The 20,774-nt window shown below is 45.3% G+C and overlaps 3 protein-coding genes across 11 annotated transcripts in view; 2 read left to right on the top strand and 1 right to left on the bottom strand.

The window, feature by feature from the left end:
* Nucleotides 1-109: 109 nt before the first annotated feature.
* On the top strand, nucleotides 110-5,081 carry LOC100114324 (palmitoyltransferase Hip14). 2 transcript variants are annotated; one of them, XM_031931191.2, is made up of 10 exons: nucleotides 110-1,214; nucleotides 1,297-1,438; nucleotides 1,512-1,711; nucleotides 1,782-1,991; nucleotides 2,231-2,510; nucleotides 2,593-2,793; nucleotides 2,967-3,128; nucleotides 3,203-3,359; nucleotides 3,446-3,690; nucleotides 3,771-5,081. In XM_031931191.2, exons 2-10 carry the CDS (start codon nucleotides 1,298-1,300, stop codon nucleotides 4,005-4,007), a joined length of 1,833 nt encoding a protein of 610 aa, XP_031787051.1. In that variant the 5' UTR covers nucleotides 110-1,214; nucleotide 1,297; the 3' UTR covers nucleotides 4,008-5,081. The 2 variants fall into 2 exon arrangements, with proteins under 2 accessions (XP_031787051.1, XP_031787044.1); XM_031931184.2 differs by having other exon boundaries at nucleotides 2,213-2,510.
* Nucleotides 5,082-6,170: 1,089 nt separating this feature from the next.
* Nucleotides 6,171-8,241, top strand: LOC100678583. Its single transcript, XM_031931225.2, has 6 exons — nucleotides 6,171-6,470; nucleotides 6,537-6,645; nucleotides 6,747-6,781; nucleotides 6,855-6,976; nucleotides 7,055-7,221; nucleotides 7,330-8,241. Exons 1-6 carry the CDS (start codon nucleotides 6,329-6,331, stop codon nucleotides 7,751-7,753), a joined length of 999 nt encoding a protein of 332 aa, XP_031787085.1. The 5' UTR covers nucleotides 6,171-6,328; the 3' UTR covers nucleotides 7,754-8,241.
* Nucleotides 7,793-20,774, bottom strand: part of LOC100114263 (MOB kinase activator-like 2) — a 15,013-nt gene continuing 2,031 nt past the window's right edge. The window contains exons 1-7 of one of the 8 annotated variants that reach the window (XM_032595970.1): nucleotides 18,589-19,005; nucleotides 18,366-18,514; nucleotides 17,483-17,485; nucleotides 10,322-10,576; nucleotides 9,293-9,417; nucleotides 8,703-8,930; nucleotides 7,793-8,615 (exon numbers count right to left, since the gene is read on the bottom strand). In XM_032595970.1, the coding sequence (XP_032451861.1) occupies nucleotides 8,542-8,615; nucleotides 8,703-8,930; nucleotides 9,293-9,417; nucleotides 10,322-10,576; nucleotides 17,483-17,485; nucleotides 18,366-18,460 (780 nt within the window). In that variant the 5' untranslated portion in view covers nucleotides 18,461-18,514; nucleotides 18,589-19,005 and the 3' untranslated portion in view covers nucleotides 7,793-8,541. Of the gene's footprint in view, nucleotides 8,616-8,702; nucleotides 8,931-9,292; nucleotides 9,418-10,321; nucleotides 10,577-10,782; nucleotides 11,046-11,793; nucleotides 12,805-17,482; nucleotides 17,486-18,365 lie in introns of those variants that run through there. The other 7 variants (XM_032595971.1, XM_031931209.2, XM_032595969.1 and 4 more) reach the window with 7 other exon arrangements.

The following is a 20,774-nucleotide window of genomic DNA, read 5'->3' as shown; positions in this document are numbered from 1 at the left end:
CTATGGATCAGCAGGTAATAGCCATCGCACCCTACCTTACCGGCGCTCTATAGGTAACATACCCTAGCAGTTTCCAGATCCAACATCCACTGTAACTACGTATCAGTCACTCATCAGACCGAACTCGAAGCAGACGTCGCAAGAAAACCTCGCGCTCGGATTGGCCCGACGCTCCAATATGTCGGCCGACACGACTCGAAACATAGTAGCGTAGCCTGATGACAATCTTATACGCACGCGCTCACGTGAAACTTGCCATACTACTGCCGTTCTAGTACTTGCAGCACAATATACACTCAGGCCGAGCTGTGTGTGTTCCATTCCAGTGCACAGTACTGTAAATAGCTATAGCGCACTAGTTCAAGGCTCGGATCTGGCACAGTTCGACAATAACGAAAAAAGAGCGCCGCATCGAGCGCTGCCACTTGGGTATCAGACGCGTGTGCCGCGTCTTCGAAAATATAAGCGAAACGAATTAGAAATCGTACATATAGCTATTGCAAGTGCGGTGGGGGCGTAGCAGAAGACGCTCTGCGTTGTGGAGCAATAGAGAGAGAGAGAGAGAGAGAGAGAGAGAGAGAGAGAGAGAGAGAGAGAGAAGAGAGGACGCCGCCTCAAACGAGCGCAATAAGTGGAGTCAATTGCCAGCCGATTGGATCGGAGTATCTGTAATACCTCGGCTCTCTCGTCTACGCGCGTATACCACGCCAAAGACGCGATTCATCGATCACGCGCGCTTGGTAGTACTTACGCTCATCTCGTCCCGCTGTGTTTTCAACGCGCAGTGCAGTGCAACGGACGCTTGAGGATCGCAACCCTCGAACGGCAACCCAATTTGTCGGACCCGAAAAACCACCCTCAGCCTCGTCGTCCTAATGGCCGGAGTCCAATGGAGACGTGCTGCGCGTCCACGTAGCTCTCTGTCTCTGTGACTCATTGGCCATCGCTTTATCTCGCGTGTGAAGGCTGTTACCGATGGCCATCAGCTTCGAAATCGAGGAGTCGTCCAAGTCTAATTGAGGTTAGCTTTGTTTTTTGTTGCACTTCATGCGGAGAGCTCGCGGAGAGGTGGATTCAGCCGGCAGTGCCCCGCCTTCTCCTCGATTTACCTACATCTCTGCGCCTTGTCGCAGCAGAACACGAGCTTCATTTTGCGCGGCTGCTTGTTGACATGTTGATGGGGAATCACTGACGAGAACAGCAACTCTTGCCAGGTAAGAGACTTTGACTGTGCTAGTTGTTGATGAGAGAAGAAAACGTTTCTTAGACTGATAACGGTGATTTTCCTTGGCACAGCATGTACGCTCTACAGATGCAGAATGCCTGCCAGGGCGAAGGCGATGGTGAACCCCAGCCAGATCCTTGTTCACAGAACCCGGAGCCTGCCCCGACTACCACGCAGGATTGTAGTAATTTTGATATTGTCAGAGCTACACAGGTAAGTCTCTCATGTTACTTGTGCACAAGTGCTCCGTAATGCTTGACAGAGTAATTTAACACTTGGATTCTAGTATGGAGCTCTGGATAGAGTCACAGAATTGGTAGAGGCAGGCGCGGACGTTAACCAGCCTGATGCCGAAACAGTCACTCTGTTGCACTGGGCTGCTATTAATAACCGCAAGGAAATTGTTAAGTATTTGATAGCAAAAGGAGCTACCGTAGATGCCATTGGTGGAGAGCTAGCTTCCACACCCTTGCACTGGGCCACAAGGTTTGATTTTTCATATTGACATCAAAGTGATTAGTCAGGAAACTTGGTTAAAACTTTTCTTGTACCATAGGCAAGGGCATTTGGCTACTGTTGTCATCCTAATGAGAGCTGGTGCTGACCCCACACTCAGGGACTGCGAAGGCTCATCCTGTATCCACTTGGCAGCTCAATTTGGACATACAGCTATAGTTGCCTATCTAGTCGCAAAGGGTGTTAATCCAAACATGCCTGACAGGAGTGCCATGACACCGCTGATGTGGAGCGCTTACAAAATAAACAGGTAAATCTAACAGAGCATTGCTAGCATCAGTCATTCATGAAAACTGAAATTTTCGTCAAACTGATTTTATTATTTCATGAACAAGATGGTGTTTTTCCCCTCTTTATTTTTTATCGTTCTATGTGTTTTTCTCGCTAAAAGTGTTCATCGTTTAACCGAGCCATCAATTCAAAGTATGATAACAGAATCTTAAAATTAAGTGCAATAATTTTTTTTTTAAGCTTCGCATATTTTCACAGTCTAGATCCTACTCGATTGCTCCTCACATTGGGAGCCTCGCATAGTCTGACTGACAATCTCCATGGAAACACAGCGCTGCACTGGGCAATTATTGCTAAAAATAACACGGCCATTAAAACGCTGGTTCATTATGGAGCTTCCTTGGATGTTCCAAATTTTAAGAATGAAACGCCCATGATGCTGCTGGGACCTCACATAGGAGCAGCTTGGTTGGGCCACAAATTCAGTCATGAAATAAGACAAAAACAAGGACGAACAAGGGTTTGGTGTCGTGATAAGGTAAGTTTCAAAGTATTTGCTTTTCATGATGCCTATCAGCTGAAGTTACATTAAAAATTGATTCATGACCTTTTTCTTGCAGAGAATACGATGGTACTGCATGATAAGCACTCCTTTTATAATATTTTACGCGATTGGAATGATATTTCAAAGCGGCCTAGATTACTTGATAAAGTTGGTTGCCTTTGTTGCTCTCTATATTGCAATTCATACTGCAAGTAACTATATTTATGACGAGAGACTTTATTACGTTTTGCCAATGTCGATTTACTTAGCAACTAAGGTATGTAATCAATCACCAGAGATAAATAAGTAATACCTATCACTTGATAATCTTATCAACACCTAGATGCGATAAGATTAAGTTTGCTATCTTTTGTAATGCAAGTCGATAGATATAGCCGAGACGTTTGGTTCTATTTCTCAAAAATAATAAACGATTATTTCGACTTTTAGATGTGGATATACGTTACTTGGGTCTTTTGGCTCGGGATACATGCGGCATGGTATCTGTGGCTTTTACTAGTCGGTGGTTCAGTTCCTCTTTGGATTTGCTTTTTACAATCTTGGCGTGGAGATCCGGGTGTAATTAAAGCCTCTCATGAAGATAAACTTAATGTAAGCTTTGAAATTTCTCGTACATTGGCGCGTATGCAAGAGTCATCTTTTGTAAAGCAATTTTCATTTTTCAGTGTATAATAGAATTAGCAGAAAACGGCGGCTTTGAGCCTCAATTGTTTTGCCATACTTGCTTGGTGCGCAAACCCATACGATCAAAACACTGTTCTGTATGCGACGTCTGCGTGGCACGGTATGATCACCACTGTCCTTGGGTAAACAATTGTATCGGTAAGTTTTTGCTTTCTATTCAGAAGTAGTTGTTGCGATTGTTTTCTTCTTATCACACGCAATAAGGTAAAAACGTTTAATTCCAGGTGCTCGGAATCATAAATACTTTCTTGGATTCTTAATGTCCCTCTTGGGTCTCTGTATTGTAGTATTAACCGCTAGTATTCAGTATTGGCAGTTCGAGTGTTGGACAAATCTTACCGACGGACACACTGCTGATAACTATCTGATTGCAGCTGCAACCTGTGATGCATGGATTATGTGGGTCACAACAAACACTGCTCTTCATTCATTTTGGGTTGGAACTTTGCTCGCTTGTCAATGCTACCAGGTTTAAATTTTAATAAGTTTTGTACAAATAATGATGAAATATAATTCGAAAAAATATTAATTGAATACATAAAATTCTAGATCATGATCCTGGGCATGACAACAAACGAACGTATAAACGCTGGTCGTTATAAACACTTCAGCAAAGGAAATCCATTCCACAGAGGAGCCTTACAGAATGCAGCTGACTTTTGTGATTGTAGCTTCTGCGGTTTGAAAGCCAAACCCAGTACTGACTGGCTTCACAGTTACGACTTGAAACAGAGTGTCGAAAAATTGCCTTTACTTTCGCAAAAAGACAATTACCAATACGTCTAATTTTCGATTATACAGCGCCAAAGTTGCGATTCTAGTGATTTATTTTGCTGGCGTGAAACACGTAAAGCTTCAAACCAAAATATGAAGGAATAAGTGTACCTTGGACAACGAGATACGAGAACAGTCTCACTAATCTAGTCATCAAATACTGACATGCGAACACAAACTATAGTAGACGCAAAAAAATCATCATATCACGCGAACCGAAACGTGAATACGTTAACATATTGTGCCATCATAGAAATCTGCAACGGGATGAGATATGTTTTAAAAGGTTTTTCTAATTCCTTGATCATAATGTATATAAAATCTAACCCTTTAAAGCAAGATTCTAATGTAAAGGTTTAGAATGGAATTTGACGTAATGGAAAATTGTATTCAGTCGAGAAGTTGTACTTTAAGTACAAATCGGAATTATAGGTGCAGTTTCTATAGCTATATTGATAAAAAAAACTAATTAAATTGATTCATGAATTTTGCTTACCAAAATTCTGCTCTTGTGATGTATTACTCAGAAATGACAATGTGCTTCAAAGGGTTAATCATCTGCAGTTTTATAGCGTAGATACATAAATAAATGACTGAAATGACAGAGACACCAGGGAAGGTACCGCACCTCTACTGATATCGTATTGTCTCCATGAACTGCGCACGTTGCTGTACTCGATAAACGATGACACGTTCATCGAGCGATTTATTCGTTTTTAGGGTGTAGTAAAATTCATCCCTCAGCCGTTCAATAGCGGTTTAAAGTTTTTGTCGTTTTAAATGATTAGTCCACACAGGATAATAAAATAAGTTGTCGATCACGGCCGCATCTACCTTACCTTGTACATTAAGTTTTTATAGGAATCCTCTCTTAATTTTAAACTCAAGAAACTCTCCACGCTTTGAACATTCAATTACAGATGTAAAAATTTAACAGATCTTAGGTAAAAACAAATTAAACGTAAGCATTTTTTTTTAAGTTTTCAATAATTTATTGTATTGTGAAAAAAATTTTTACAGTTATACTTTATTGTCTGTCCAAAAAGTATCATTGTAATCGTAATAAAACAAATTTTTTTACCAAAATCAATTCTTTTGTAAAATATGAAAGAAACGTTTGTACAAAGACATAATGATACGCATAAGTATCGAGTAATAATTTTTCTCATCAGAAGCCGACAAAAACAGATGAAGTGAATCTGATTTAAGCTTGCTACAAATCTATGTAGCATTTTGCGTTGCACGACTTGCAGGAGAATATGAAAAGGTTGATTGTAGATTGCTTAAGAAACTTAACATTCCAAAACTGCGATCTTTGATCCTGCACTTTAGCAATAATCTTTCCATACGTATGAATACTGTTAATCTTAATTCTTCTTCGTACGTGTTTTAAACGTATATGAAAATTAAATTTAGAATTTTGTAATACTGCTTCGTCAATGTCTATTTTTAGTCGCTTTAAGCGACTAAGTACACGGTATAACAATTTCATTTTTCAACTGATATAAAAGCTTAAGTGTTATACTTATCAGATGATTATATTCGTGTTAGAACAGATTTTTAATAATACTATAAAATTTAATTATGTAGAATGCATTATCTTCGTACATTTTTTCAATGACAAAGTTTAATCATACGAAATTAAAAGGGCAAGTTTTGGTGTTAAACTGTGATTCTTCGAAACATTAATGATTAAAAGCTTGCTCGACTGGTTGCACAAAAATTATTGACTTATATTAATTGCTCTAATTAAAACTCATTATAGTTCTAGGTGACACATTTTGAATTAACTACATGTAACTTCCGAACGGAAAAAACGCCGGCAGTTGATCGATGTTGATAAATCTTCTTGAGAACTGCATTAAGTTGTACATTTGAAAACCTGCTTTTATATTTTATCAATTGTACTTTTATTTTGTGGACCATGTAAATTTTGCGAGTAACTGTAAGTTTAGAAATAAGATTGTTGAAGAAAAAATACAGTCACTACAATACATGACATAATGATATTATAAGCTATACCGCAATGAAAGAAAAGACCATAAATGGTTTTTTAATTTGATTTTTAAATGATCATATCAAATTAGCTACATATTATTTTATACATATTAGAAAAATAAAAGTTATACTGGAAATTACTTTCTGTCCACTTCTATTTGCACTAAAAAATTTTGGTATCATTACTATTATTCAAACTCTTCTTTTATGTATAACTGATAACTTCAGTCTGGTCAGTTATATATGCGTTTTAACCATTACTGTTAAACAATGTTTTTTAAAGTTTTGTAAGTTCTATTTACTTTGACGGTCGATAGCAGTATCATGATCTGGTGATGGCTTTAGAGAATGAAATATCTTCTTCAGATACGTTAGAAAGATCGAATGTTACTTCGTTGCAATCGGATGATCGTTCAACAAAAATTCAGAAGTCTCCAGAGTTGAACAGCCACAATACTAACCTTAACCCACAACAAAGTATTTGCATCATTATCCTGTATTAACATTTATAAGATAAGCTTTTCATATTTTTTTTTCTTCCAGATTGCTTTTATCAGCAGCATACATTAGGCAAAGTTAAACTCATTCCTTGCCCTGTGCTGAATTCTAATTTCGAGCCAACACGCCAGTGTCTTTGTCAACAATTTCAGCTGTAAGTTTTAGTTTAGTTTAACTACTATACTTACGCATATAGTAGCAATACTTAAAGCAAAACAATAAACTGCGTTCTAAATAATATCTTTCTTCGAATAGCGGCGCATATTATCCGCCCAACCAGAATGTCGATGGTAAATATTTATTAATTAAAGCTTATATATACAATAAATTAATATAATATTGACTTAACGACCTCGTACTAAGGTAATGAAAGAAAAGAAAAACGGCGGTTTAACTTGAAGTGGCCCCGACAGAGCTATGTGAATAAAAAAGATAAGTCTTACGAAGCGAAGTTCAAAAATAGGCCATATTTTCGCAATGACAAGGTTTGAATTAAGAAATGAATTCTATGAAACACTTATTAATTTACACGAGACTTGATTTTTATATTCACGTATATATAGCCTTTTGCATGCTACGGCGTATTGGAAGGAATGCCCCGAAAGAAAACTTCTCGATTCAAATACGTAATAGGGAGTTCCGCGAAACACAGATTGAATCCGCACAACGACGTAGACAGCGATCAGCCAGAAAAGATAGAAATCTATTATTTCGATCATGGAAACTCGGGGTAACCGTATCCGTATCCTACTATAACGAAAACGCTCTCTAAAAAATGCTCTTTTCTCGATAACATTGCTCAACAGTATTATCGAATCTGTGAATATTTGCATCGCAGATACTACCATACCACGGACTTACCCCCTATTCTGAAGACGGAGAAGTTCGCCGAGGAAACCAGCTCTAAAATTACTCAATTCTGGGCCGAGATATTTGGCTACGTGCACATTATAGTTTCCGTCATTACGGCACTCGTACTGCAATTCTTGCGCTGCATACTTTTCAGCCTGATTAGACCTCTGACGGTCGGCGTAATCCAGCTGATGGCAGACTACTTCATAAAGCCTCTGCTTTCTATAACGTTCAACGGACTCATACAGCCCTTCTTGATTTTATTCTACAACGTGGCCACGTCACTCCGCGACTGTTGCGAACCCCTAGCCACGGCTCTAGGCTACTACATGAGGGAACTGGCGGTGCTCTTTCGATCCTGTCGGCTGATCGAAATAAACCACGGCGATAGAGGCATCGCCAACACATGAAAGCGGGGGTTCGAAGTACACTGAAGATAACGAATGAGATAGAAGTAATTTAACACCAGGTATATATTTGTTTTTCAATATAACTTTACAATATTATCATCGTTTCGCGCTTTGTATTTTTTCTTCTTTTATACAGAACAAATCATCTTCATATCATTACTCATTTATATATTCTCACTCATCGCTCGCAGGGACTAACTTATAATTCGTCAATAACTCGGTTTATCTTCTCGCTTCAGCGCACTTTTCTCGCAATAAATTATGTACAATCTCACAAACAGCAAACGAAGGAACCTAATTACATCGTACAGTTTCTTTTTTTCTCATTTCTCATAATTTGCTATTTACAGGTACTACTTGTGTGTTTTATCTCTCCGTCTCGCTATGTATATATTGTGTTTATTATGTATCTGCGTGTGTCTCCTCCAGATCCACGTCTACGCTCAGACAGAGTGAGGCAGAGGGGAAGAGAGCGAGCGAGTGACAGAGAAAAGGACGTAACTATGTTAATATCCTCGCTCGTATTTATCGCCGGTCGCAGCATCAGCAGCACATCACAGCAGCGGCGCGGGTAGCCTCGATGAAGCAGTCGTTCCTCGGCATCAGGCTCGACAGACATCAGCAGAAGAGTAACAGAGGAGCAAAGGCATGTGTATGTGTTTACGTGTGTGGCTGCGTGTCTGTACGTGTACGTGTGTGTATTTTTTGTTATATCGCGACGATCTCTAATCTCAAAAACCTCAAGGAACTGCAGGCTCTGGCCTCTGGTGCCCCGCTCGCGGGGATCCCTAAGTGCCCGAAGTCGTCGTCGGCGCTTCCGCCGCGCCGGATGTCTGCGTCGATGTCCCCGATGTCGAATCACCTGTAACACGTTGACCATATTACACACCTACTCACAGGTAGATTTTGAACATTTTTATATAGAGAAGAATCCGTATATAGTGCTTACCTAAAAGTGCAGCCTCTAAGTCACCAAGGATTTCAGTCTCCTTGGGATCGATAAGATTAAAGCGCTGATTAAGAAGCGTAAGGTGGGCGAAGACACAGTTGAGGTGTACGTGCAGCCCCAAATGTGCCACCTCCCGGAAGTGGCAGTGGTAAATGTGTGCCACTACGTGGTAAAGTAGCCGCAGGATTTTGCGCACTATCGACTCGAACGAACTGGGAAATTCGTTTGCTGGGAACAGACAAAACAAGTTAATCATTAGTCAGTTTTATTTTTTCGTGCGTTCAATTGAGTGTCTGAATGTGTGCGCATGGCTCGAGAGTTTTATCGCTTCGTGTGGTTGTTTGATATACTCTGTTTCCTCCTTGATAGAGGACAGCAAAGTCTCGATTGAGGTTTACAAAATCCTGGTAGAAAAGCTATTTCTAGCAAGCTGACCTTGTGTATGTATAAATTAACTGAAAATTCGAAGCTAATTTACAACGTTTACAACATAACCATCGGATATTAGTTCTTTATCAGTTCTTTCGATTGAGGACACAATCGATATCTCTATCAAGCCTGATTCTCAAACGAAATTCTAACATATTTACCATATTTTGTAGGAAATATAGTCTCATCGCTGACGGTGCGTTGTGTAAAGGTCATCACATAATCGATATACTGCGGTGCCGCCACCCTTGTCTTCTTTCCTTTCTCGTCGAACCACAGATACGTTCTGCAAGTGGAAAACAAGAAGCATTAATTTTTAGGCAATCGGCTGTTCAGATTGTAAACCCTTTACACAATACGATGTTTTGTAAAGATATATTTAAGACTTTAGAATCGCTTTAATACACTAGTGTCTACCAAGCTGAAATTGCTTTTTGCTCTATTTTAATAATCTCGGCTACTATGCAACTGGGTTAATTACGGGCCAACGAGGGCTCCGGCAGAATAAGAAGTGTCCTAACAAAATCGGATTGTTCCATTTTACATTTTTGAACCGCAATCTTCTTTCTGAAAACCATCTCGTTTTTGTCGAGAGTTGTCGGTTGGAATAGTCAAATTAATGAGCGAATATACTGGCGTTCATCACTCGAAGTTGTGAAAAAGGTAAACTAAGTAAATTACACAACGAAGCGCGGAAAAGAGCTTTTGAATTCGAAGTAAAATTTTCAGCGAGCTTTTCAAACATTCACCTTTCGCTGTTATCAGCCTAATGAACATCGCGATCGTTAAATCAGTGCAATAATACGTATAGAGCAAAGCGTTGTACTTCTGCTTCTCCTCTCGACACATCGAATTATTTGCAAGCGAATCGCGCCCGATGCAAAATTTAATCTGAAAAGCGATGGCTTCGTATCTTCGTGAGAGCCAGCCCACAGTACATATACCCGCGCGGACAACCGATTCGAGCAATAAATCGCAGTCGCAAGCAAGTGTACAAGTAAGTATATACAGTCCGTGCAAAATGAATCAGTGAAACTGCGGCTGCTGCTGGCCGTTATCAGCGGCAAAACACAAACAACTCTCTATGACTCAGCGGCGATTCTGAATCACGTTCTCTTGCGTCCATAAGTGCGCGAGAATAAATCTGCGACGGCGTCGAAGATAAAAAGAGCATTATTTTGTCTCATCACCTCAAACCTGGACCGGTCATGTCGGGACATCCGGTGGGCGTGCAAAACTCGGAAATGGTGCCGTAGACGAGGTTGATGTGGTCGAAGAGTGCGAGGGTGTGCGAGGCCAGCCACTCGTTGTAGTCGAGGCCTGGAGGTAGGTCGACCAGTACCCTCAGGTCGACGTCGGGCAGCTGTCTCTCGAGGGCCGCTTCCTCCAGATAGAGCTTCGGGTCTTCCGTTGTTCCCGCATCCTTTTCCTTTCGTCGGGCTTTTCTGCAAACCGAAAACACACGCGATTAGACCAACGCGCTCTCTCTCTCTCTCTCTCTCTCTCTCTCTCTCTCTCTCTCTCTCTCTCTCTCTCTCTCTCTCTCTCTCTCTCTCTCTCTTTGTCATCAATCAACAAAACATCTATAAGTATATACGAAAAGTAGCGCGCAGGCACACTATACGTATATGTATAAACAAACGATCGTAACTTCTTTCTCGGAAAGAAAAAGTAGCTGAGGAAGGGTTTGGAGAAGTGGCCGCGTTGGCCCGATTGCTGCTGCATGTTATTATAAAACTGATGCGTGCGCGACCGATGCGCCGACACTGGCGCGATCAACAACAAGACCTCCCTCGTCGGCGCGCGCTCTTCCGTAATTTTATTAGCAGGACTGATGCCACGTCCAAGGTTGGAACGCGCGCACGCGGACGACGCTTCCGCGACTATATAACGCCGCGAGACGCAGCGCTAATTCGATTGGGCAGCACACATACGAGGGAGGCGCTTTTTGCTCCGAAGCTCCGCGCGCGCAAAATATAAGAAGCTGAAAGTATAATGCGATGCTGCGGTTGATCGACATGCACGCCTGTGTAAATCGGGGGTGCGGGTTGATGGATTTTTTTTTTCATCGTTGAATGCCGGGTCGTCGACTGGCTTTAGAATAGAGAGCTCGAGACTCGGCTAATTTCTAAATTTGGATCTCTTGAAAGGGTGAGAGAGGGGGAGAATTTTGCATTTCGCTGACACTGGCGGAATATTTCGAAGGCCTCTATCGGTCGCAGTCGAGGTCGTGCGATACGGATGTGCATCCTATATACAAGTATATTTGAAAGCGCAAACTATCGAAATAAAAAGTGGAGAAGCGTGCGGTCGCGTTAAAATATCGCGAAGAATGTTAAAAATTTTCGAGCGTACAGCGCCCGACATTCCTCGCCTGACCGTACACGGCATGTATCTACTGCACGCGCTGCACTATATAGCCGTACATCCGAATCGCTAATTTTAGAAAACACCGCGCGCTTCTCTATCCCCCTTTTCCCTCTCGCGAAATACTATACGAATTAAGCATCCCCTCTCACCCTCCCAGCAGGTTCTCCACGAATCGTTGCATATTCTATTTACATACACATATGATGCAAGCTTGCGCAGATATCACATTCGCCATAATATACAATGCGAGGCTGCAGAGAAAAAAAGATGAGGAGAATGTAGAGAGACTCACGCAACAAGTTCGCTGAAGAATCGTATTTTCCTGTGGCACGTGTCGAGTAGGGAGAGTCGCGAGTGCACCGCGTTACTAGCGGAGGTGCTACCCGAGCTAGTGGCATGGTGGACCGGTGTCGTTGGCGCTGATGACGATCCCAATATGGCGACAGCCCCGCGCGCCGGCGAACGAAGCATGCCGAGCTTCAGTAAGCCCTCCACGACGCTCTTATCCTCTCTCTTCCCTCTCGACTTACAGCGATACACTATATGCAATGCACACACAAAATCGCTATCGATTTCAACGAGTATACGCAACAACAGTCTAGAGGCGCACGCAGAAAAGTTGTCCGGTGCAGCAAAACGCGCGCCCGATGCAGCTGCCCGATGACCAATCGTTGTTATCGCACGTCACCAGCGCCCCCTTCACTCTCTCCCGCCTGCACACAGCACAAACATCATCAGAGACATGAAGGCAATTTGACAGGTGAGGGAACAATGATAACAGCCGCCACAGAGATTTGCTCGCGCGCTCCCGCTCTTTTTTTCAACCGTCCGTATATTATATACACTTTTATCGATCGGAAATTTCGTCTCTCTCTCCTCTCTCCCTCGCCACATCGGAGCGCACCGAAATCGATAGACCGCGATATCCTCGACACACGGCGCGTAAACACGAATTTCCTCGCGCTTACGTAACCCAGCACACGGCTCTGCGTGTATAGCACTCGGAGCGCGCGCGGCGAGCTCCTTCTCTCTTTCTCTCTCCCACGGTCGTGGTTATTTTTTTCTTCTGTATATACACTGCACTGCGCGCGAGTAGACAAAAGCGCGGTCGGCGACGATTTTCCGCACGCTACAGACTAGCCGCGCGGTCACGACTCTCACGCCGACGACGACTGACGACGCGCTCAGCCCATAGCGGAGCACAGCTGAGCTGTTCCGCGATACGAAGCGTGTTCCGAGTATTGGTTAGACGTGCGAGAGTATATAGTGAATGGATCCGCTCGCGATCCGCGCCGAAATGCGACTGATGTGGGCGCCCCCCCTGCAGTCTGAGCCTCGCGCTCTCTCTCTCTCTCTCTCTCTCTCTCTCTCTCTCTCTCTCTCTGCTGCTCCGACACCGACAGGATCCCCCACTCCTTGGGTCTTACGTGTGTATGCGTGTACTCTTCTCTCTTTCTCCCTCTGCGGTTTTATCTCTCTCCTTCTCTGTGTGCGGGTATGGAGGTATATACACATCTCTCTCTCTCTCTCTCTCTCTCTCTCTCTCTCTCTCTCTCTCTCTCTCTCTCTCTCTCTCTCTCTCTCTCCTGATTCCTTGCGTGTACGCGTCTATACAATGCGAAAAAATTACGACTGTCGTCGCCGCGGTGTGTAGTGTACTACACAAGTCGGTTGACTCGAGTTTTTTACGAGTCTATTTTGCTTTGGAACGTGACCAGCGGAAAGTCCGAGAAGAACGAAGAAGGATCAGTAGCAGCAAAGTGAACAACATTCTCTCTGCACGGTTCTCTACGGCCGATGAAAAAACGAGACTGCGTCAGAGGAGCCGAAGAAGGGGCAAATACAAGCGAGAAAACTGCAGCGGAAGAAAGAAAGAGAGCGAGGAAGGACACATCGAGAGAAGTTGCACAGTGAGTGTATAAGATGTGTCTCCCTCTCCGATATCATCAGCAGCGCGCGCATATACACGGATCAGCTGTTGGCTCTCGCGCGTCAGCTGACTCTCGCCGGCTTCTCTCTCTCCCCCACTGTGCGCGACAATCGATAACCCCGCGCGCAAGCGTCCGCACCTGCGCTATGTTTGCGTGTGTCTGTATGGTATAGGCGGCTCTGATGCTTGTATTTTATGCATTAAAAATGTGCGTACACGAGCCTGTAACGTAAGGGAACACACAGAGGAGTGAGAGAGGAGAGCGACGCGACGGCAACGCTCTTAATGGAGGATGGACGGAGCCAGGAGAGGTTGCAGCGCCGTTGGAGATTGGCGCCTCTTGAAGCGATCGATGGCGCCTCCCGGACGCCACCGCATCGTCGCCGTCGTCTCGGAGGATAATAGTCTGTTTACGAGAACTATAGGGACGCGCGATGGCCGTGTAAACCGGATCCGCCTATAAAAACAATCGGGGACGCGGGCGAGTCGAAGGGTTGAAACGAATTCTATCGCGGAGTGCGAAGGTCGGTCGCGAGGACGATCGATTCGCTCGGTGGCCTTTAGGGCCTCGGATGGAACTTTCGAGCCTCATTGTAGGCAGTTTCAAGTTCCGTCGACTTATAATAAACGAAGACTCCGGGGAACCGTTTACGCGGATTATGAAAGGGAACGTGACTTGCTGTATACACGCATAGCTTGCGCGAATGAAGAAAAAAATCTGTTTACACCCGAACGGAGACGGTCTCAAAATTAAACACGAGCAGCTTAAGCGCGCAGCGGGGGCAGGTCGAAGCGTAATTCCCACCGGTCTGTATAGAGCCGGCATGTATCTACTGCGGCGCAGTCGGGAATCCCCCGCCGCTCCTCTCGCACCCCCGTCGAAAACACGCGGAGGAATCAGGGCTTCCCCCAACACGGGCGACGTTTATCTTCCATTTTCGTTCCACAATATACGCGCTAGAGAGTGCGGACTCTCTCTCTCTCTCTCTCTCTCTCTCTCTCTCTCTCTCTCTCTCTCTCTCTCTGTCTCTCTGTATCGATGTACCGCGTATTACGAGGGAATAACCCGTCGTTGGTGCGCCTTATATGTATTGTTTTGCGCACATCAGCCCTGTTGTATAACGGCGTGCTATTGTCTTTTCCGAACTCGCGTATATTATATACTTCCTCGTGTATTCTGCGCTTGTTGTCAAGACCCACTCTTTCGTCGCGCAGCAGTGTGAACTCTCCGTGTACTGCACACGCTCCATTCGTCGTCGTTGGTCGAACATTGATTCGTCGTCACGGGGACCGTATGAACGATAAATACAATTCGAATTCGCTTGTGTCCCCGGAAAAAGAGCAATATATACGTATACGCGCGGATGTCTATGTGTGCATTATGCATGTATGTAATGAAAAAAGGTGTGTACACTCCCAAGGCGGCTGACGAAAGATCCGTAACGCGCGTGTATATACGTCTCTCTCTCTCTCCCTCTTTCTCGTTGCGCAGAAGTGAAAGCGCGCGGCGCGGAGAGGTATATAAACCCAACACACATCCTTGGCGCGACTGCGGCGGCGGCCACGTTTTTCGGCCGTTCCAATAATAACAATAATTGTCTCTTGACCTTCCGAGCCTACTTCTACACTACTTCACAATGAGCGCGCGCGTCACGAGCGCGAGAAATGAAAAAAATATTCTGCTTCTAGTAGCTCTCGAGTACGCAGTGATTTTCTTCTCCTTTTTCGCTGACCAGCAAAGCGCGAGGACGTTATCTGTGTTATATAGCGCATTATATTACAGATGGGGAGGGAAAATCAGTGTGCGATCGGAAAGAAGAAGACGAAGAAGAAGCAGCAGACGACGCACGTACGGCTAAAATTAAAGACGCTCAACGACGGCGCCGCTCGGTCGTCGTGCTCTCTCGCGTTTAATTAAGTAAAGTACTGCACCTTGCGCGCTCTCGGTCATGTTGCAAAGTAAAGGCCGAGCCTCTTGTTGCCTTTAAAATCTCCCTACTGCGTCTCTCCTGCATAATGCAACTCCCTTTTTTATTATTCCTATGGTTCTTCATTTGTAATTCCGCATAGATACGTCTAGGATGTGGGTCGTCGGGAAAATGAGTTTGCACAGAAATACTCGACGATCATCGTCTATATTTATAATTTTGGAGGAGCAAGCTCGCGGATACGTATATAGATCCATATAGCGGGACGATAAACTCGGCACTACTTTATGCGGTTAAGACGGTTACGAGGCTGTAACTTTTGCCACCGACAATCGTGCGCGGCTGAATGTGTATAACGTCGACTGTTTTCTTTCGCTGCTCTCGTACGTACATGCTCGAAATAGTTTTCTGCCTATACACATCGCATTTGTGAAATAAATGACCTCAGAATCCTTCGACCTTGTCTCTATACGTCTAGCTGATCCCGCAGTGTGTGCATGAATAAGAAACGACGTTGTAAAGAGTTCTGAATTTATATATGATTCGCTGATACGAGAGAGCCGCGAGGCGATTCTTTAAATAGAACACGCGGCTCTGGTGAGTTCCCGCGGGAATGAAGCGCCTCTCGCGCAAATTTCCGCTATACGATTTCTTCGGCGCTGTAGCAGCTTTTAACATTTAAGAGGCGCGCAAATCGATAAGTTAGCAAAAGCGCGATGTCACCTGCGTTTCCGATCGATACGCGTTGTGGAATTAAAATTTAATCCAGCAGTATGACGGAGACGTTCGATAGACTTAATTTAATAACAACCACTTAATTTCAGCTCCATCAGCACATAGATAAGCCTTTCCGATGTGCCGATGCGGCGTAGAAACGAAAAATCCCGATCACAGCATAGTCTGCGCGCAACCGTTCGAAGAAACATCGGAGCGAATGAGAGAAAAAACTACGGTTCGATAAGATAAGCGAAAAAACTAGGATCTAACGGCATCGTCGGGAAATGATCCGATTGTGTTGTGTGTATATAGCTACTGCGGGAAAAAGAGAGAGCCGAAGAAAGAAGCGCCGGTATAATGACGTTACACAGTAAGTACAGGCGGAAAAGGTTCGCGCGAGCGCGATTATGGACGCTATATATACATCGACAACATCAGCGCTAAAGATCGATGAAGGTTCTTACTCCATTTCTCGATGTGTGTAGCGCGCTCGACATGGCCTTATCACCAACGCGAAGGAGTAAGAGAGAGAGAGAGAGAGAGAGGGAGGGAGTAAAACAAAAAGAAGCACGCGGAAAATCAATGCAACTGGAACGCGAGCGCCTCGCGACTTTTAATGGAACGATCAATTTTGCAGAAGAAAACATCTTTTGCCAACCCTAGACTTGACGCGTGCGCGTTTGAATTTTTCACATAACATTCGATTGAAAGAATAATCGCTCGCTGCCATGGGGATTAAGGCAGCGCGCACACACGCACGAGTGTCTATGCCGAAAAAAATTAAGACCGCGATTAATCGGCTAGAAATATAAAATAACAAGTGCATAGCCGGAGAGATAAGATAGAGAGCGCTGCGCTGGTTCTGATAAAGTCGAAATTCAATAATCGCGCACCGCGAGGCTTACCCCCTGCGCGTATATAATGCATATGCTCCTGTGTGTGAAAATCAATCCGGATATAATGAAGATTGACGTGCGCGCCACACGCGCGCACAATGCGCTTTGTTGACCTTTTTTGGGGAATCCGCATCGTCGCCTACACAATATACGCAATTAAGCAGGGAGGGCGATGACAAAATTTCTGAAAAATCCGAGGGACCAGAGCACAAAATGCGCGTATGGGTCGCTGCCTATAACCCGGGACTTTTATTTCGCGCGGCAATATTATAGTGTGCCCAGTATACACGACTGCAAGTTCAAATATTGACCTGACCTTAATCACGCGCGGCTGCGGCGCGCCGATTTATACACACACACACACACATACACATACACATACACACACACACACACGCACGCACACACGGTGCAGAAAGTACTATACGCGGGGGAGGGCGCGCTTTATTATTAGGTAAAATCGTGCGCATACATAATACAAGGCTCGACGATCGCATCAGAGGGACTTACCTTCTTTTGAACAAGAACGCCGTTAGACAATGTGACAGAGCCGGTTTCTCCTCGGACATAATTATTACGCACATTACACTTCTTTTTTTTCTCTCTCTCACTGCTAGCAGGCCCACACATACACAGCAGCGGTATACTTATATAGCGGCAGCGAGCGAGGGATTCTCCGATCTAACGGAGATTACTTGCTATATACACTCCGGCAGTGGTCTACGCTTGCCTCTGTATGATACTGCAGCGGGATACGACATGAGCGTACGTGTATACGCGTTGTTGCTGTTGTACTCGTAAGCAGAAGAAGAACAACGCGAGGATGATTTTTCCTACGCGCCAAGTTTCCGATTTCACACGAGCGATTTCTTTCTCTCTCCTGATGGCGGCGCCTTGCGAAATCCCTGCAGAGTGCGAGCGAGAGAGAGAAAGAGATTACGTCAAGAGTCGGGAGTGCGACTTTCTATTGAAAAGGGAATTAGTGGAGTGAAAAAAGCTGCGCGCACACACTGCACATCCACGCGCTGCACTGCGATAGCTGCCTCGGGAGTTGCTGCGGTATTGTATACTTGTTACAGCTGATGTGCGATATCTACGGGATCCTCTGTTACAGAGAGGCGAGACACACGGCGACTAGATTGAACTTGAACATTGCGATGATACAGTATGTACGGATATGGAGGCGCACTATGGTTATCCTGTTATAAGCGAGCAGCGGCGTCGGCATTTGGCGGGCTGCTGTGGAGGAGAGAAAGAGTTGCTGTGCGCGAGACAGATGATGTATTACACACTGGCGACACGATATACGTATACAGTATACACTGCACAAGCGCCCGTGTAATGAAGGTGCTCTGCAGAGCAAAGAGCGAAGAGGAGTCACGGATAGCCGGACCTGCAGAAACACGTGACGGTGTCCTCAACATCGACGGAGAGGGACGTGTCGATGGCCGAGTACTTGAAGAACTTTCTACTCGCCAAGCCGAACATGGCCGCAACGGCTGCTGCTGCTTCCTTCCTCCTTCTGTCTGTCTGTCTGTCTGTCTGTGAGTACAGCTCTCTTTCTCTCTGTCTCTCTCACTCTCCTACCAGCAGCGGAGCGTAAATCGAGATTATACCTCGGCTCTGCGAGTGAATCGTCGGCGGGGTCTGCAGGACTCTCGAGCCGCGCGTATACGCTTTCTAATTGCGCTCAGCGCGACACAGCGTATAATACGCTACAACGGCGGAGCAGCTAATATCCCGCGCGCGCATCGATGACTAGTGTGTACGAATTTGCGCTGCAGAGCAAAACGAGATAGAGAGAAAGAGAGGTAACAGCTCGTGGGAACGAGAAGAGGAGCAAGCGCGGATTTTCACGTGGCACACGCACATACACACACACACACACACACACACACACACACTGGCAGGTAGAAGAACACCGTGCGATGCTGGTGCGCCTCCTCTCTCGGTTTGAGCGCGCGCGCGCGCCTGGCGATCGTGCTGTGCTTGCGCGCCGGCTTCGCGGAGAACACTGACTGATTGCGCGCCGCCGACTACTATACCGCAGCCCGCGAGCTCTCTCCTCCTCCCCCCGCTACCGAGCGCCTTTACTGCAAAGAGGACTGCGAGTGTATATAGGTGCGGGTGCTCGGATGTGTAGGGCTTCCTCTGGCCGGAGAGCTGTATGTTTATAATACGCTTCGTCGAGGAATAAGCTGCAGGAGCGGGAGCGCGGCGGTTGATGCGTTTGACCGTGAAAATTGAAATCGAACGCGACGGCCGCGTGTAACAGATCAACTTTAAGCGACTCGATAAATCTTTTTTCTCGACAAAGAGTTTTGCGCGCGAAGACATCAGTCGGCGATTCGTCATGAGAAACGTCAAAAAAGCCCTCGCTCGAAAATCGCCGCTGTAGCCTCCGTCAAACGCGTTCGAATCCGCGTATAGAGCGCAGCAGGCCGGCTCAAGGCCAGAGAGGCCCTCCGCAAAGAGTTTCGAGCCGTTGCTCAAGCTGTTGTTTGCGAAACTCCTACAACACTCAGGTATACACTCCTTTATACAGATATAGAAGAGAGGAAAGAGCGGAAACGTCGCGCGCGGAATACAGAGCAGCGCTCGTCGTCGTTCGGCCGATAAAGCCGCGCTCTCCTTAACGAGCAAATATGACGTGCCCAGCCGCGGGCCACTGTCAACTTCCGACCTTGCCTCTCTGCCTTCCTTCCTCTCTCGCGCGCGCGTAGGTAGCAGCTTATATGAAGCTGCTTTGTCCGATGTGTTGTACGCGCGCACACGAGAGAGAGAGAGAGAGAGAGAGAGAGAGAGAGAGAGAGAGAGAGAGAGAGACAGAGAGAGAGAGAGAGAGAGAGAGAGAGAGAGAACACATACGTGTATACACACGCGCGATAATAACGGCTTTTTTTCGGGAAGTAGGTTTTGGTCTCTCGCGCTGTAAGAAGCACACATTATATACTCCGGACCGGTTCCTCCGCGCTCTCATTTTCAAATTCGTTTTCGCCGCGCGCACACAGACCCGAATATTCGCGCGCAAGTATTTTTGGCTGTCGCCTCGCGGTCGTGCGCGCGGGTTTGTTTGCCGCTGCTGCGCGCACGAATGTGATATAAGCATATAGAAGACAAGTGGGAGAGAGAGAGAGAGACGATGCCTATAGGTGAGTCATCCGCGCGTGTGCTGACTTGGCCGACGGCGAGCGGTGTCAGCGACCATTAGAGATGCGGCTCTCTTTTTGAACGTTTTGCGATTTTTCGAATTAGTACGTACTGCTGCATGATGGGGTGCTTTTGGCTCTCTTTGCATCGTAAGACGGCGCGGCGGCTAAAACCGTCGCCTTATGGAAGCCAATAGTTTTCTGCTCCGAAAGTGGGATGAAATAGTTACACATTGTCGAGTTCCGAGTTATTGCGTCGGATTGTCTAATAGTCTTTTAAAATGAATCACCGGTAGCCAACGGCGTCGTCGTTGGTTTTCGAATTCTCAGCGACGCACGGCCTATTATTATAGCTCGCGGACGGTGTTTTATCGCAAAACAGTCGTGCCCCCAGCAGCCATTTCACGCCGCTTCTCACAAATATTGAAAGACGCAATACCCCAAACAAAAAAGCAATGTTCCCGCTGAACCTATCGAGGACAAGGTATACAAAACTCATATAAATGTACCTATAGTCCGACGCATGATAAAAAGAAAAAAAAAGAAAACCGCGCCTCCTATTCGTCGGCATCGCGTTATACCACGGACTCGACCTCCTTTCGCGCAAAAGCCGCATATACATATACACACACACACACATATATATATATATA

Source organism: Nasonia vitripennis, chromosome 1, assembly GCF_009193385.2.
Source record: "Nasonia vitripennis strain AsymCx chromosome 1, Nvit_psr_1.1, whole genome shotgun sequence".
Taxonomy (NCBI): Eukaryota; Metazoa; Arthropoda; class Insecta; order Hymenoptera; family Pteromalidae; genus Nasonia; species Nasonia vitripennis.
The sequence above is the reverse complement of the archived record's forward strand: the minus strand, read 5'-3'. Positions and strand labels throughout refer to the sequence as shown.